Source organism: Lonchura striata, chromosome 1A (genome assembly GCF_050655825.1).
Source record: "Lonchura striata isolate lonStrDom1 chromosome 1A, ASM5065582v1, whole genome shotgun sequence".
NCBI lineage: Eukaryota > Metazoa > Chordata > Aves > Passeriformes > Estrildidae > Lonchura > Lonchura striata.
The window spans coordinates 76,273,622-76,288,252 of NC_140741.1; the positions used below are offsets into that span (position 1 = coordinate 76,273,622).

Sequence of the window (14,631 nt, forward strand, 5' to 3'; positions counted from 1 at the left end):
GATTCCTCATGGATTGGGAGACTCCGGCACAGCCGGCAGTGAAATCCTGGAGTGAGACCACCGGGACCCTCGGAAAAGGGGAAAGGGGCGGGGGCTGCACCGGGACCCGCGGGGGGAACAAACCCCGGAGTGAGGACAGACAGGAAAACATCAGGAACACGGGAAAACATCAGGAACACGGGAAAACATCAGGAACATGGCAAAAAACCCCAAAAAACCCACGCAGGGTGGGAAAACGTGCCGTGCCCAGCGGGAGACGCCGGCGGGGCGGATTCCCGTGGGCTCCGGTGCCCCAGGTGTCCTCTGATCCCCCCCAGGTGTGCTCCGGTGTAACCCCCCCCCCGCCCCCGGTGTGCCCCCGGTGCACCCACGGTGTGTCCCCATCCCCGGTGTGCCCCCGGTGTGTCCCCATCTCCGGTGTGCCCCCGGTGTGCCCCCATCCCCAGTGTGCCCCCGGTGTGCCCCCGTCCCCGGTGTGTCCCCATCTCCGGTATGCCCCCGGTGTGTCCCCATCTCCGGTGTGTCCCCATCTCCGGTATGCCCCCGGTGTGTCCCCATCTCCAGTGTGCCCCCATCTCCGGTGTGTCCCCATCTCCGGTGTGCCCCCGGTGTGCCCCCATCTCCGGTGTGTCCCCATCTCCGGTATGCCCCCGGTGTGTCCCCATCTCCGGTGTGTCCCCATCTCCGGTGTGCCCCCGGTGTGCCCCCATCTCCGGTGTGTTCCCATCTCCGGTATGCCCCCGGTGTGTCCCCATCTCCGGTGTGTCCCCATCTCCGGTGTACCCCCGGTGTGCCCCCCGCTCCCGGTGTGCTCTCGGTGCCCCCCCAGCCCCGGGCCCCGCCGCTGCCGGGGTGGGCGTGTCCCCTCAAGCCCCGCCCATGTGACGTAAGAACAGTGTCCCCCAAGCCCCGCCCCCTGTGACGCAGGGGGCGTGTCCCCGGGCGGCCCCGCCCCCGGCGCGGCGCGAGGCCACGTGCGCGCGCGCGGGCGGCCTTTGCCGACGTGTCCCTGGCGCCGCGCGCCCCGGAAGTCCCGCCCCCCCTCCCGCGCGCGCCGGGGCCGGGCGGGGCCGCCAGGGGCGCCACGCTCGCGCGCCGCGCGCCGCCATTGGCCGGGGCGCCGCGGGGCGGGGCGGCGCGCGCGGCGGCAGCGGCCGCCCGTTGGCCGCCGGCCGCGCCGGGGGGCGGAGCCGCGCGCAGGCCCCGCCCCGCCCCGGCCGAGGCCCCGCCCCCCGGCCAGGCCCCGCCCCCCGGTCCCTTCCGCGCTCGCCCCGGGCCCCGCCGCGCTCCCGCCGCCCGTCCCGGCCCGGCCCGACCCGACCCGGCCCCGCCATGGCCTCCGCGGCCAACCCCGGCCCGCCCGCCTCCGCGCCGCCGCCCGTCGTCCAGCGCGGCATCGTCAAGATGGTAAGGGCTGCGCCCGCCGCTCCCCGCGCCGGCCCCGCGCCTCGCCGCCGACCGGGGAGCCCCGTCTCCCGCACGCTGCTCCGCGGCCCCGCTCCGCTCGCCGCCTCGCTGCCTGCCCGGTGCCCGGCTCCCCCCGCCCGGTGCAGCCCTCCCGGTGCTCCCGGGCCCCGTGGCGCGGCAGTTGCCGGTCCGTTACCGCCCGCAGCCCCGGCACCTCGCGCTGCACCCGGGATCCCCCCGCAGCCCGCCTCCCCCACGCCGTCCCGGCTCCGGGCGCCGCGCCGTCCCGCCGTCCCGGCGCCGTTCCGGCTGCTGGCACGGGGCAGGAGCAGCTTTGGGTCCCGGGACCGGAGCCGGTGGTCCCGGGACCGGAGCCGGTGGTCCCGCTCCGCTGCCGGCCCCGGAGCCCCGAGGGGTCGCGGAGCGGCGGCCTCGCAGCGGCAGCGGGGCCGTGCCGGGGCTCCCCACGTGCTCCGCTCGCTGCCCTTCCCGGGCATCCCCGCGGGGCGGGACGGGAGCCCCGTGCCCCGGGCGGGTCCCCGCGGGGATGGGGCGCTGCGGCCCCCCGGGGTCCCCGGGAAGCGTCCCGGGTCCCCGCGTGTGCCGGCAGCGGGGCCCGGGGGAGCGAAGGTCGGGTTCAGTCCTGGGCGCCGTGTCCCGGTCCCATCCCGGTCCCATCCCGGTCCCGTCCCGCCGCAGCCCGTTCCCTGCCGTGTCCCCGAGCTCCCCAGATCCCCGTGCCCGGCTCCGGGTGGATCTGGGGGTCTGGGCTGACCCCTTCCCCCCGACCTGTTCCCGGGGTGCCACTGCAGCCCGGCGCCTGTGGCGTGCTGGGGACAGCCTGGGGACACCGGGGAGGCACCCTGGAAGTCTGGGGACACACGACAGGGGTCCAGGGATGGATCCCAGAGGTTTGGGGTGGCCACTGGGGGTCTGTGGTCGCACACCGGGGGTTGGGGACACCGCCGGTCTGGTCTGGCACCATCCCCGTGCCGTGTGTCACCCGTGGGGGGGGATCTGCTGCTGCCACCCTGCCCTGGCTCCTGCCCAACCCGCAGATTTTGGGGTGCTCAGGACAGCCCTCGGCTGCTTGCTGCTGCCCGACTCCATCCTCGGGGCTCCGCAGCAGGATTTTGGGGAGGATTTTGGAGCCTGCTGGCTGGGAGGCAGCTGTGCCTGTGCCCCATAGCCCGGGATGTGCTCTGTGGTCCCCTTCCAGGCCAGCCACCCCAAAATTCCCCTGGGAGGAGCGGCTTCCTGGCTCTCTGCGGTGCCACCAGCTCTGCTGTGGTTGCTGTCACAGCTTCGAGGTTTTTGGGGTTTTTTGCACCTTCCTGTTGCAGTCACAGTGAGACTACGGGGTTTGAGAGCAGGAGTTTGGCAGCAGCATGGGGATGAAGAGCAGGAATTTTCCTCCCACTCCTGTCAGGATTTTTAACCCTCTGTGCCCCACAGGGGCAGCTCTGGATTCCGGATGTGCCCGTGGGATTTCGGTGCCGTCCCCTCTGGTGCCCTGGCAGCACGAGCCGGGGCTGTGCTCCCGGTGTGCCCGTGCTGCTTCCAGGCTGGACTGAGCCTGGCTTGAGCCCAGATTTCTCTGCTGGAGCCCCCGGTGGGACAGGCGGGCCCGGGGGTGGCTTGCTGGCAGGCTGGGGCAGTGTTACCTGGCTGCTGGGACGGTGCCCCGGTGCCACTGCTGGCCCTGGCCGATGCCTGGAGCCCTTCCCCAGCTGGGAGCCCGACAGCCACGCGGGGGTGGGCAGGGACGGGGCCACGGGACCAGGAGCCGGCATGGAATGTCCCGGAACACGGAGCAGCTCCACCAGGGATCCCACCCTGGGATCCCGGGCTCCTGCTGGGGATGGAGCAGAGCAGCTCCAGCATGCCCTGGCCTCCCTGTGCCCTATAAATTAACGATTAGGGTTAATTACAGCCATGGAACCTCTAAGTCCTTAAGCACAGGGCGCTGAGCCTTTGCCGGGATCGCTCCGGCCGCAATTCCCGGTGGCTCCCGCAGCATTCCCGGCGCTGCCGTGGCTCCAGGAGGTGGGGGGGGTGCAGGGGCACCCAGAGCCTCGGGGTGGGCTCGGCGGGGCTCATCCTGAGGGGTGCAGTGCCCTGGGCACGGGGCTGGGCTGGCTCTGGTGATGCACAGCGCTGGAGGAGTTTGGGATCCCTGCGAGCACCCGCGGGGGTTTGGGGTGGCAGGGAGCCAGGGCAGGCACTGGAACCTGACCCCGAGGCTGGATCAGAGATCTGGGAGGACTGGGAGACAGCGAGCAGGGAGGTCCTTGGGTGTGGGGGCAGTGTGGGTGACTGGGAGCGGGGACACGGAGATCCCAGGGACAGGGAGATCCTATGGGGAACAGGGAGATCCTATGGGGAACAGGGAGATCCTATGGGGAACAGGAGATCCCAGGGACAGCGAGATCCTATTTGGAACAGGGAGATTTTGTTGGGAACAGGGAGATCCTGTTGGGAGATCCTGTTGGGAACAGGGAGATCCTATGGGGAACAGGGAGATCCTTGGCCAAAGCTGTGGTGGGACACAGCCTGGCTGGGCTCATCTGGAGAGCACCTGGTGTAAAATCCAGATTTTCCAAATGCTCCTTGGTGTTCTGTGTGCACGGAGGTGACCCCGTGTCCGGGTGTGCTGAGCTCTGAGGGACCCCAGAGCCCCTCCAGTGCCACCCCTGCCCTGGCAGGGACACCTCCACTGCCCCAGGCTGCTCCAGCCCCAGTGTCCAGCCTGGCCTTGGGCACTGCCAGGGATCCAGGGGCAGCCCCAGCTGCTCTGGCAATCCCAGCCCAGCCAGGAATTCCTCATTCCCAATCTCCCATCCATGGCTGCCCTCTGGCAGTGGGAGCCATTCCCTGGGTCCTGTCCCTCCATCCTTGTCCCCAGTCCCTCTGCAGCTCTCCTGGAGCCCCTCCAGGCCCTGGCAGGGCTCTGAGCTCTCCCTGGATCCTTCTCCTCTCCAGGTGAGCCCCCCCAGCTCTCCCAGCCTGGATCCCTGGGATCTGAGGGGCTCCAGCCCTGCAGCAGCTCCGGGGCCTCCTCGGGGCTCTCCAGCAGCTCCAGGTGCTGCTGCTGTGTGCCAGGGCTGGGGCAGCTCTGCAGGGCTCTCACCTGGGCACGGGGGCAGCATCCCCCAGGATGTGGATTTTGGCCCCATCTCCAGCTGGGGCAGCTCCTGGCTCTCCAGCCCGTGGCACTCAGTGGTGCCAGGGACGGATGCGCCCCTGGAGTTCTGCCCCTGGGATTCTGCGTGTCCCTGCAGTGTCACATTCCTGTCACTCCTTCCTGGCTGCCACCACCTTACGTGGGGGACGCCGGCTGAGCCCTCCGTGTCCCCACAGGGCTGTGCCACCGCGGCTGTTCCTGCAGGGCTGTGTCACCATCACTGTCCCCCCGGTGTCCCCATGGGGCTGTGCCACCTCGGCTGTGCCACCACGGCTGTCCCTGCAGGGCTGTGCCACCATCACTCCCCCCCCAGTGTCCCTGCGGGGATGTGCCACCATGACTGTCCTCACATGTCCCTGGGGGCTGTGCCACCATCACTGTGCCTCCAGTGTTCCCACAGGGCTGTGCCACCATGGCTGTGCCACCATGACTGTCCCTGTGTCCCCGCAGGTGCTGTCGGGCTGTGCCACCACGGCTGTCCCTGCAGGGCTGTGCCACCATGACTGTCCCTGTGTCCCCGCAGGTGCTGTCGGGCTGTGCCACCACGGCTGTCCCTGCAGGGCTGTGCCACCATCCCTGTCCCCATGTCCCCGCAGGTGCTGTCGGGCTGTGCCACCACGGCTGTGCCACCATCCCTGTCCCCATGTCCCCGCAGGTGCTGTCGGGCTGTACCACCACGGCTGTGCCACCATCCCTGTCCCCGTGTCCCCGCAGGTGCTGTCGGGCTGTGCCACCACGGCTGTGCCACCATCCCTGTCCCCGTGTCCCCGCAGGTGCTGTCGGGCTGTGCCATCATCGTGCGGGGCCAGCCCCGCGGCGGGCCGCCCCCGGAGCGCCAGATCAACCTCAGCAACATCCGCGCCGGGAGCCTGGCACGGCGCGCGGCCGCCAGCCAGCCCGAGGCCAGGGACACCCCGGACGAGGTGGGTGCCACCCCACCCTGGGGACACGGGGTCACCCCGGCCCCGCCAGGCTCGGGGGAATCTGCTCCTGCTCCTCCTCTGTCCCTTTGTGCCCGGGACGGGAACGGTGCTGGGGGGGCTCCGGGGCAGACGGGGACACGGGGGATGGTTTGGGGCACACGGGGATGGTTTGGGGCACACGGGGATGGTTTGGGGCACACGGGGATGGTTCAGGGCACACAGGGATGGTTCGGGGCACACAGGGATGGTTCGGGGCACACGGGGGTGGTTTGGGGCACACAGGGATGGTTCGGGGCACACGGGGATGGTTCGGGGCACACGGGGATGGTTCGGGGCACACGGGGATGGTTCGGGGCACACGGGGATGGTTCAGGGCACACAGGGATGGTTTGGGGCACATGGGGATGGTTCAGGGCACACAGGGATGGTTTGGGGCACATGGGGATGGTTCGGGGCACACGGGGGTGGTTTGGGGCACATGGGGATGGTTCAGGGGCACACGGGGGTGGTTTGGGGCACACGGGGATGGTTCAGGGCACACAGGGATGGTTTGGGGCACATGGGGATGGTTCGGGGCACACGGGGATGGTTTGGGTTGCACAGGGGTTGGTTCGAGGCACACGGGGGTGGTTTGGAACCCCGGGGATGGTTCAGGGCACACGGGGATGGTTGGGACCCCGGGGATGGTTCAGGGCACACGGGGATGGTTTGGGGCACACGGGATGGTTGGGACCCCGGGGATGGTTCAGGGCACACGGGATGGTTGGGACCCCGGGGATGGTTCGGGGCACACGGGGCGGTCCCGGAGCCGCCCGGTGCCGGTGGGGCCCGGCCCCCTCCTGCGGGCCGGGGGCGGGAGCGGCAGCGCTGGCAGATAATTGCTCTCCCTGGGGAGTTTTGTCTTCCAAGCAGCCTCTAAATGTCACTCTCTGCCAAAGTGACGCCTGTCAGCCCCGCTAATTGTGCTAATTGTTTATCAGCGTCACGTTCCCTCCTCCGGCCGCGCTCCCACCCACCCGGTGCCGGTACCGAGCCTTCTGTGCCCAGCGTGGGGCTGCAAGAGCCCGGAGCTCCCGGGGAACCGGGGCTGTTCCGGAGCTCCTGGTTGGGCTCATCCCAGAGCTCCCGGGGAACCGGGGCTGTTCCGGAGCTCCCGGGGAACTGGGCTCATCCTGGAGCTCCTTGTTGGGCTCGTCCCAGAGCTCCCGGGGAACCGGGCTCATCCCAGAGCTCCCGGGGAACCGGGCTCGTCCCAGAGCTCCCAGGGAACCGGGGCTGTCCTAGAGCTCCCGGTTGGGCTCATCCCGGAGCTCCCGGGGAACCGGGCTCGTCCTGGAGCTCCCAGGGAACCGAGGCTCACCCCGGAGCTCCCGGGGAACTGGGCTCACCCCGGAGCTCCCGGGGAACCGGGGCCGTCCCGGCAGCCCCGGCTGACGGCGCCTCCCCCTGCAGCCCTGGGGCTTCCCGGCGCGGGAGTTCCTGCGGAAGAAGCTGATCGGGAAGGAGGTGTGCTTCACCGTGGAGTACAAGACCCCGCAGGGCCGGGAGTACGGCATGGTCTACCTGGGGAAAGGTGGGTCAGGGGCTCACCTGGGGAAAGGGGGAGTCACCTGGGGAAAGGGGGAGTCACCTGGGGAAAGGGGGGTCGGATTTTACCTGGGGAAAGGGGCTCACCTGGGGAAAGGTGGGTCAGGGTTTTACCTGGGGAAAGGGGCTCACCTGGGGAAAGGGGGGTCAGGGCTTTACCTGGGGAAAGGGGCTCACCTGGGGAAAGGGGGGTTCAGGGTGGGTTTCTGGGAAAAGGTGGCTCTGGATGGTTTGTTTAGGAAAAGGTGGGTCTAGATGGTTTACCTGGGAAAAGATGGGTCAGGGTGTTTTAGCTTGGAAAAGGTGTTTCTGGATGATTTGTTTAGGAAAAGGTGGATCCAGGGTGTTTTACCTGGGAAAAGGTGGATCAGGGTGTTTTACTTGGGAGAAGGTGGCTCTGGATGTTTGTTTGGGAGAAGGTGGCTCTGGATGTTTGTTTGGGAGAAGGTGGCTCTGGATGTTTGTTTGGGAGAAGGTGGCTCTGGATGTTTGTTGGGAGAAGGTGGCTCTGGATGGTTTGTTTGGGAGAAGGTGGCTCTGGATGTTTGTTGGGAGAAGGTGGCTCTTAGGGGAGCACAAGGGCAGGTTTGGGGTGTGTTGGGATGTGCCATCAGCAGGAGGATGCCTGCCTGCTTTTTCATCCCTTTTCCATGACTTTTCCTGGCCCCCCAGCTCTGGGAGGGGAGTGAGGGGTGCCTGCTCCAGCCCCCCAGGTTTCCACAGCTCCAGCCCAGCTCCAGGAGCTTTCCTGGGCTCAGCCTGGAATGCCTTAAGCACAAATCCAGCTGGAAGAGCACCTCTGGGGGATGCAGTGGGAGAGTGGAGCTGTTGGGGTGCGCTGTGGCTGGGAGCAGGGTTGGGGTGCTGGGCAGGGTTGGGGTGCTGGGCAGGGTTGGGGTGCTGGGCAGGGTTGGGGTGCTGGGCAGGGTTGAGGTGCTGGGGCCTCTCTTGCTGCCATCCCCAGCCCTGCTCAGCCCAGCCTGGAGCGGCGCGGGCGGGAGAAATGAGGCAGAAAACGTTTCCTGATGAAGTTTGTCAGGGTTTAAACGCCATCAGTGTGGGAACACTGTGACAGATTCCCTGCAGCAGCTCCTGGGCGGGGAGGATGGAGCAGGGAGCTCTGCAGAGGGATGGGGACAGGCTGGAGCCATGGTGAGGGGCAGCCAGGCCAAGTGCCAGGCGCTGCCCTGGGCCAGCCCCAGCCCCTGGAGCGCTCCAGGCTGGGGCAGGGGGGCTGCAGGGCTGGGAAAGGCCCAGGGGAGCTGTGCCAGCGGCCGGGCACGAGCCCAGGGTGGCCGGGGGGCAGGAGGCCGATGGCCCTGGGCTGGGGCAGCCCCAGGGTGGGCACAGCCCAGGGCAGGGACTGTCCCCTGTGCTGGCCCTGCTGAGGGACCCCCTGGAATCCTGGGGGCAGCTCCGGGCCCCTCCTGCCAGGAGAGCCCTGGAGGGGCTGGAGTGTCCAGGGAACGGAGCTGGGAAGGGAATGGAGCCCAGGAGGGGCTGAGGGAGCTGGGAAGGGAATGGAGCCCAGGAGGGGCTGAGGGAGCTGGGAAGGGAATGGAGCCCAGGAGGGGCTGAGGGAGCTGGGAAGGGAATGGAGCCCAGGAGGGGCTGAGGGAGCTGGGAAGGGGCTGAGCCTGGAGCCAAGGAGGCTCAGGGGGACCTTGTGGCTCTGCACAAGTCCCTGCCAGGAGGGGACAGCCGGGGGGTCGGGCTGTGCTCCAGGGAACAGGGACAGGAGGAGAGGGAACGGCCTCAGGCTGGGCCAGGGCAGCCTCAGGGGGGACAGCAGCAGGAATTTCCCCATGGAAAGGGGTCAGGCCTTGGCTGGGGCTGCCCAGGGAGCCCAGGCTGGGGGCAGTGATGTCCCTGGGAGAGCTCGGGGGTTGTTCCAGCACTGCTTTCCTGGGATCACTGGGAATGCTGCCCCACTCCCGCGTCCCTGTGGCCCCTCTCACCCTCCTGCTGCTCTCCCCTCCCACAGACACCAGTGGGGAGAACATTGCCGAGTCCCTGGTGGCCGAAGGTCTGGCTTCCCGGCGGGAGGGGATCCGAGCCAACAAGTAGGTGCCCAGCTCCCATCCCAGTCCTGGGCTGGCGCTCTGGGCATGGAGCCCCTGGATCCCCAGGTGCCCACACCCCAAATCCCGTGGGCTCTGGGGATGTGGCGGGGCTGGCAGGGGCTGCCTCCTTCCCTGGATGCCGAGGCAGCGGAGCCGTGTCCGTGGGCTGTGGGGCAGGGACTCTCTGGAGCCCCCAGAGTCACTCCTGGGTGGGGTTGAATCCCGTTCATTCCCACGGGAGAGGAGGTGCTGGGACATTCCTGCTGCTGGATCTGGCTGGGTGATCCCTGTGCCAGCAGGGCCGAGGCTTCTCCTGGGCTCCCTCACATCCATGGGAGAGGCCGGGCCTGGGCTGTGCAGGGCTGCAGCCGTGGGGACAGCATCCATTCCAGGGGCGCAGGACGCTTCCAGGGCAGGGTCAGCCTCCTTTGTGGGGTCGTGGAGTCCTGGGATGGGCTGGAAGGGACCCCAGAGCCCCTCCAGTGCCACCCTGCCAGGGCAGGGACACTCCCACTGCCCCAGGCTGCTCCAGCCCCAGTGTCCAGCCTGGCCCTGGGCACTGCCAGGGATCCATGGCAGCCCCAGCTGCTCTGGCACCCTGTTCAACATCCCTGAGTTTGCCGTGGCAGGGCTGGGAGGGGATCGTGGGCACGCTGGGGGCCCCTGGGTGGCCGCCCGTGTGCGCAGGGCCGGGATGATCCGTGATTCCCATGGGATGTGCCTGCCCTGCCCTGCCCTGCCCTGCCGAGCGCCGCTGCCTTTCCCTCGGTGCCCGGAGCAGCCTCCGGAAGGGCTCCTGGGCCCGGCCTCCCCCGATCCGTGGGAGGAGGCGCTTCCAGCTGGATTCCCGCTGGGATGGGCGCTGGGAGAGCTGGGTTGGGGCGGGGATGGGGTGGCCGAGCACCCAGAGGTGCCCGGGCTGAGGGCGGCGTGTCCCGCAGCCCCGAGCAGAGCCGGCTGGCCGAGCTGGAGGAGCAGGCGCGCAGCGCCAAGAAGGGCATGTGGAGCGAGGGCTCGGGCTCGCACACCGTGCGCGACCTCAAGTACACCCTGGAGAACCCCCGGCACTTCGTGGACTCCCTGCACCAGAAACCCGTCAATGGTGAGGTGTCCGTGTGTCCCCCTGTCCCGTGTCCCCCTGTCCCGTGTCCCCCTGTCCCGTGTCCCCGGCCCAGCGGGTGTTGAGCTCCGGTGTCGCTCCGCAGCCATCATCGAGCACGTGCGGGACGGCAGCGTGGTGAGGGCCCTGCTCCTGCCCGACTTCTACCTGGTCACCGTCATGCTCTCGGGGATCAAGGTGAGCCCTTCCCAGTGTCCCATTCCCAGTGCCCCATTCCCAGTGCCCCATTCCCCCTGCCCCATTCCCAGTGCCCCATTCCCAGTGCCCCATTCCCAGTGCCCCATTCCCCCTGTCCCATTCCCAGTGCCCCATTCCCAGTGCCCCATTCCCCCTGCCCCATTCCCTCTGCCCCATTCCCAGTGCCCCATTCCCAGTGCCCCATTCCCTCTGCCCCATTCCCAGTGCCCCATTCCCTCTGCCCCATTCCCTCTGCCCCATTCCCAGTGCCCCATTCCCTCTGCCCCATTCCCCCTGCCCCATTCCCAGTGCCCCATTCCCTCTGCCCCATTCCCGCTGCCCCATTCCCAGTGCCCCATTCCCTCTGCCCCATTCCCAGTGCCCCATTCCCAGTGCCCCATTCCCCCTGCCCCATTCCCTCTGCCCCATGCCCAGTGCCCCATTCCCAGTGCCCCATTCCCAGTGCCCCATTCCCCCTGCCCCATCTCCAGTGCCCAATTCCTTCCCTGTCCGCCCTCCGTGGCACCTCCAGGGCCGCAGCAGGGAGGTTGGAGGGACATCCTTGCCACCTGTGGTGCCAGGCTGGGAGGAGCCCGAGGTGTCACCGAGGGGTGGCCGGGGCTGTCAGACTCCCTGGTCAGGATTTGCTGGGAGTTCACGGGATCTCAGGATTCCTGAGGCTGGAAAAGCCCTCCCAGCCCATCCCAGCTGTGCCCAGCGCCCGCCTTGTCCCCAGCCCAGAGCCCTGAGTGCCACCTCCAGGAATTCTTGAGCTCCATGGGCAGCCCTTTGCAACGTCTGATCACCCATCCCAAGGAGAAATTCCTGCTGATGCCCAAGTCCAAGGAAGCAGAGACATGATTGGGTGGTCAGGGACCCCAGAGCCCCTCCAGTGCCACCCCTGCCATTCAGGGACACCTCCCACTGTCCCAGCTGCTCCAGCCCCAGTGTCCAGCCTGGCCTTGGGCACTGCCAGGGATCCAGGGGCAGCCCCAGCTGCTCTGGCAATCCCAGCCCAGCCAGGGATTCCTCATTCCCAATCTCCCATCCATGGCTGCCCTCTGGCAGTGGGAGCCATTCCCTGTGTCCTGTCCCTCCATCCTTGTCCCCAGTCCCTCTGCAGCTCTCCTGGAGCCCCTTCGGGCCCTGGAATGTGCTGGAAGCTCTCCCTGGATCCTTCCCTTCTCCAGGGGAACATTCCCAGCTCTCCCAGCCTGGATCCCTGGGATCTGAGGGGCTCCAGCCCTGCAGCAGCTCTGGGGCCTCCTTGGGGCTCTCCAGCAGCTCCAGGTCCCTGCCCAGGGGTCTCCTGAGCTGGAGTTGGTCTCTTCCCAGGGCAGTCAAAGGGCTTTGTCCTGGCACAAATTCCTGATTTCTGTCCCCAGAGCACCCCAGGAGCTGGGGAATGGGGGCAGCCTCCTCCCCGGGGGGTTCCCAGCCTCTTCCCGAGGCTTTGGGCCGTGCCCTGCCCTGACTGTCCCGTGCCCGCAGTGTCCCACCTTCAAGCGCGAGGCTGACGCCGAGGTCCCGGAGCCCTTCGCGGCCGAAGCCAAATTCTTCACGGAGTCACGGCTGCTCCAGAGGGACGTGCAGATCGTCCTGGAGAGCTGCCACAACCAGAACATCCTGGGCACCATCCTGCACCCGGCAAGTGGCCGCACGGCCGGCTCCGGGGGCCGGGCACGCCCGGGCACCGCGGGGTGCGGGGAGTGGGGGAGCGGGGATTGGGGGTTTGGGGCAGCCCGGGGTGCCACTGGGGTTTGTGGGCTCTTTCCTGGTGGATTTGGGGCATCCTGGTCCCTGTGAGCAGGGCAGAGCCAGGGGTGCCACTGGGGTTTGTGGGCTCTTTCCTGGTGGGTTTGGGACATCCTGGTCCCTGTGAGCAGGGCAGAGCTTGGGGTTGCCACTGGGAATCCTGGGCTCTTTCCTGGTGGGTTTGGGACATCCTGGTCCCTGTGAGCAGGGCAGAACCAGGGGTGCCACTGGGATTTGTGGGCTCTTTCCTGGTGGGTTTGGGGCATCCTGGTCCCTGTGAGCAGGGCAGAGCCAGGGGTGCCACTGGGAATCCTGGGCTCTTTCCTGGTGGGTTTGGGACATCCTGGTCTGTGAGCAGAGCTGACCCCGGGGGGATCCTGCTGGCCCCGGGGGGACCCTGCTGGCCCCGGGGGGATCCTCCTGGCCCCGGGGGGATCCTCCTGGCCCCGGGGGGATCCTCCTGGCCCCGGGGGGACCCTGCTGACCCCGGGCCCTCTCGTGCTCCCCGCAGAACGGGAACATCACGGAGCTGCTGCTGAAGGAGGGCTTTGCCCGCTGCGTGGACTGGTCCATCGCCGTCTACACCCGCGGCGCCGACAAACTGCGCGCGGCCGAGAGGTGGGATGGGGATCCCGCTGCTCCCAGTGCTCCCAGTGCTCCCAGCTGCTCCCAGTGCTCCTGCTGCTCCCAGTGCTCCTGCTGATCCCACTGTTCCCAGTGCTCCTGCTGATCCCGCTGCTCCCAGTGCTCCCAGTGCTCCCAGCTGCTCCCCGTGCTCCTGCTGATCCCAGTGCTCCTGCTGATCCCACAGTTCCCAGTGCTCCTGCTGATCCCACTGTTCCCAGTGCTCCCAGCTGATCCCGCTGCTCCCAGTGCTCCCAGCTGATCCCAGTGCTCCTGCTGATCCCACAGTTCCCAGCTGATCCTGCTGCTCCCAGTGCTCCTGCTGATCCCACTGTTCCCAGTGCTCCTGCTGATCCCACTGTTCCCAGTGCTCCCAGCTGATCCCGCTGCTCCCAGTGCTCCCAGCTGATCCCAGTGCTCCTGCTGATCCCACAGTTCCCAGCTGATCCTGCTGCTCCCAGTGCTCCTGCTGATCCCACTGTTCCCAGTGCTCCTGCTGATCCCAGTGCTCCCAGCTGATCCCGCTGCCCCCAGTGCTCCCAGCTGCCCCCAGTGCTCCTGCTGATCCCACAGTTCCCAGCTGATCCTGCTGCTCCCAGTGCTCCTGCTGATCCAACAGTTCCCAGCTGATCCCGCTGCTCCCAGTGTTCCTGCTGATCCCACTGTTCCCACTGTTCCCAGTGCTCCCAGTGCTCCTGCTGATCCTGGCTGATCCCCCAGTTCCCAGTGCTCCCAGCTGTTCCCAGTGCTCCCAGCTGCTCCCCCAGTTCCCAGTGCTCCCAGCTGGGCTCTCCCCTCCGTCTCTCCCGGGCTTTGCTGGGAGTGCCACCCCGGCACGCCGGGTGTGCCAGCCCCGTGTCCCCCTGTCCCCACCCCGCAGGTTTGCCAAGGAGCGCAAGCTGAGGATCTGGAGGGATTACGTGGCGCCCACGGCAAACCTGGATCAGAAGGACAAACAGTTCGTGGCCAAGGTGAGCGGGGCTGGGAGGGGACCCGTGGGGACCAGAGCCACAGGATGGGGTGCCCAGCTCCCTCTGGCCTCCCCATGGGGGTGGGCAAACCCCAGAGGGGCTTCCCTTGGCTGGATCCCGGCCATGGATCCCAGGGCTGGAGCGGGAAGAGGTGCCAGGAGAAGGGAAGAGCCCTGGGAGAGGGGCTCTGGTTTTTGGGGTTTGCATGGACTGGGGGTGTCCTGGCACCTGGCTCCGGTCAGCCAGGGCCACAGGGGGTGGGCTTGCACCCCGAGTGATTCCTGATGCTCCCAGGGCAGTGGCTGCCCCATGGATCAATTCCTGATCCTCCCAGGGCAGTGGCTGCCCCACGGATCAATTCCTGATCCTCCCAGGGGAGTGGCTGCCCCACGGATCAATTCCTGATCCTCCCAGGGCAGTGGCTGCCCCACGGATCAATTCCCAATGTTCCTATGGGGATGACACCCCATGGATTGGTTCCCATTTCTCCCAAAGGCTGGAGATGCTGCTGAGCCCCTCTCCTGGTGGGTGCTGGTGGGATCCCTGCCCATGGGTGCCCGGGGATCCCTGCCTGGGAATCCCTGCCCATGGATACCCGGGGATCCCTGTCCATGGATTCCTGGCAATCCCTGCCCATGGATACCCGGGAATCCCTGCCCATGGATACCCGGGAATCCCTGCCCATGGATACGCAGGGATCCCTGTCCATGGATTCCTGGCAATCCCTGCCCATGGATTCCTGGCAATCCCTGCCCATGGATACCTGGGAATCCCTGCCCATGGATACGCAGGGATCCCTGTCCATGGATTCCTGGCAATC

The 14,631-nt window shown here is 67.8% G+C and overlaps 1 protein-coding gene across 1 annotated transcript in view; it reads left to right on the forward strand.

Annotated features, from left to right (window-relative positions):
- The first annotated feature begins 1,250 nt into the window (after window positions 1–1,250).
- The window catches only part of SND1 (staphylococcal nuclease and tudor domain containing 1), a 78,582-nt gene continuing 65,201 nt past the window's right edge, over window positions 1,251–14,631 (forward strand). The window contains exons 1-9 of the mRNA XM_077783736.2: window positions 1,251–1,407; window positions 5,365–5,514; window positions 6,967–7,087; window positions 9,086–9,164; window positions 10,106–10,266; window positions 10,370–10,461; window positions 11,953–12,108; window positions 12,728–12,834; window positions 13,721–13,811. Of these exons, the coding sequence (XP_077639862.1) occupies window positions 1,333–1,407; window positions 5,365–5,514; window positions 6,967–7,087; window positions 9,086–9,164; window positions 10,106–10,266; window positions 10,370–10,461; window positions 11,953–12,108; window positions 12,728–12,834; window positions 13,721–13,811 (1,032 nt within the window). The 5' untranslated portion in view covers window positions 1,251–1,332. The remainder of the gene's footprint in view (window positions 1,408–5,364; window positions 5,515–6,966; window positions 7,088–9,085; window positions 9,165–10,105; window positions 10,267–10,369; window positions 10,462–11,952; window positions 12,109–12,727; window positions 12,835–13,720; window positions 13,812–14,631) is intronic.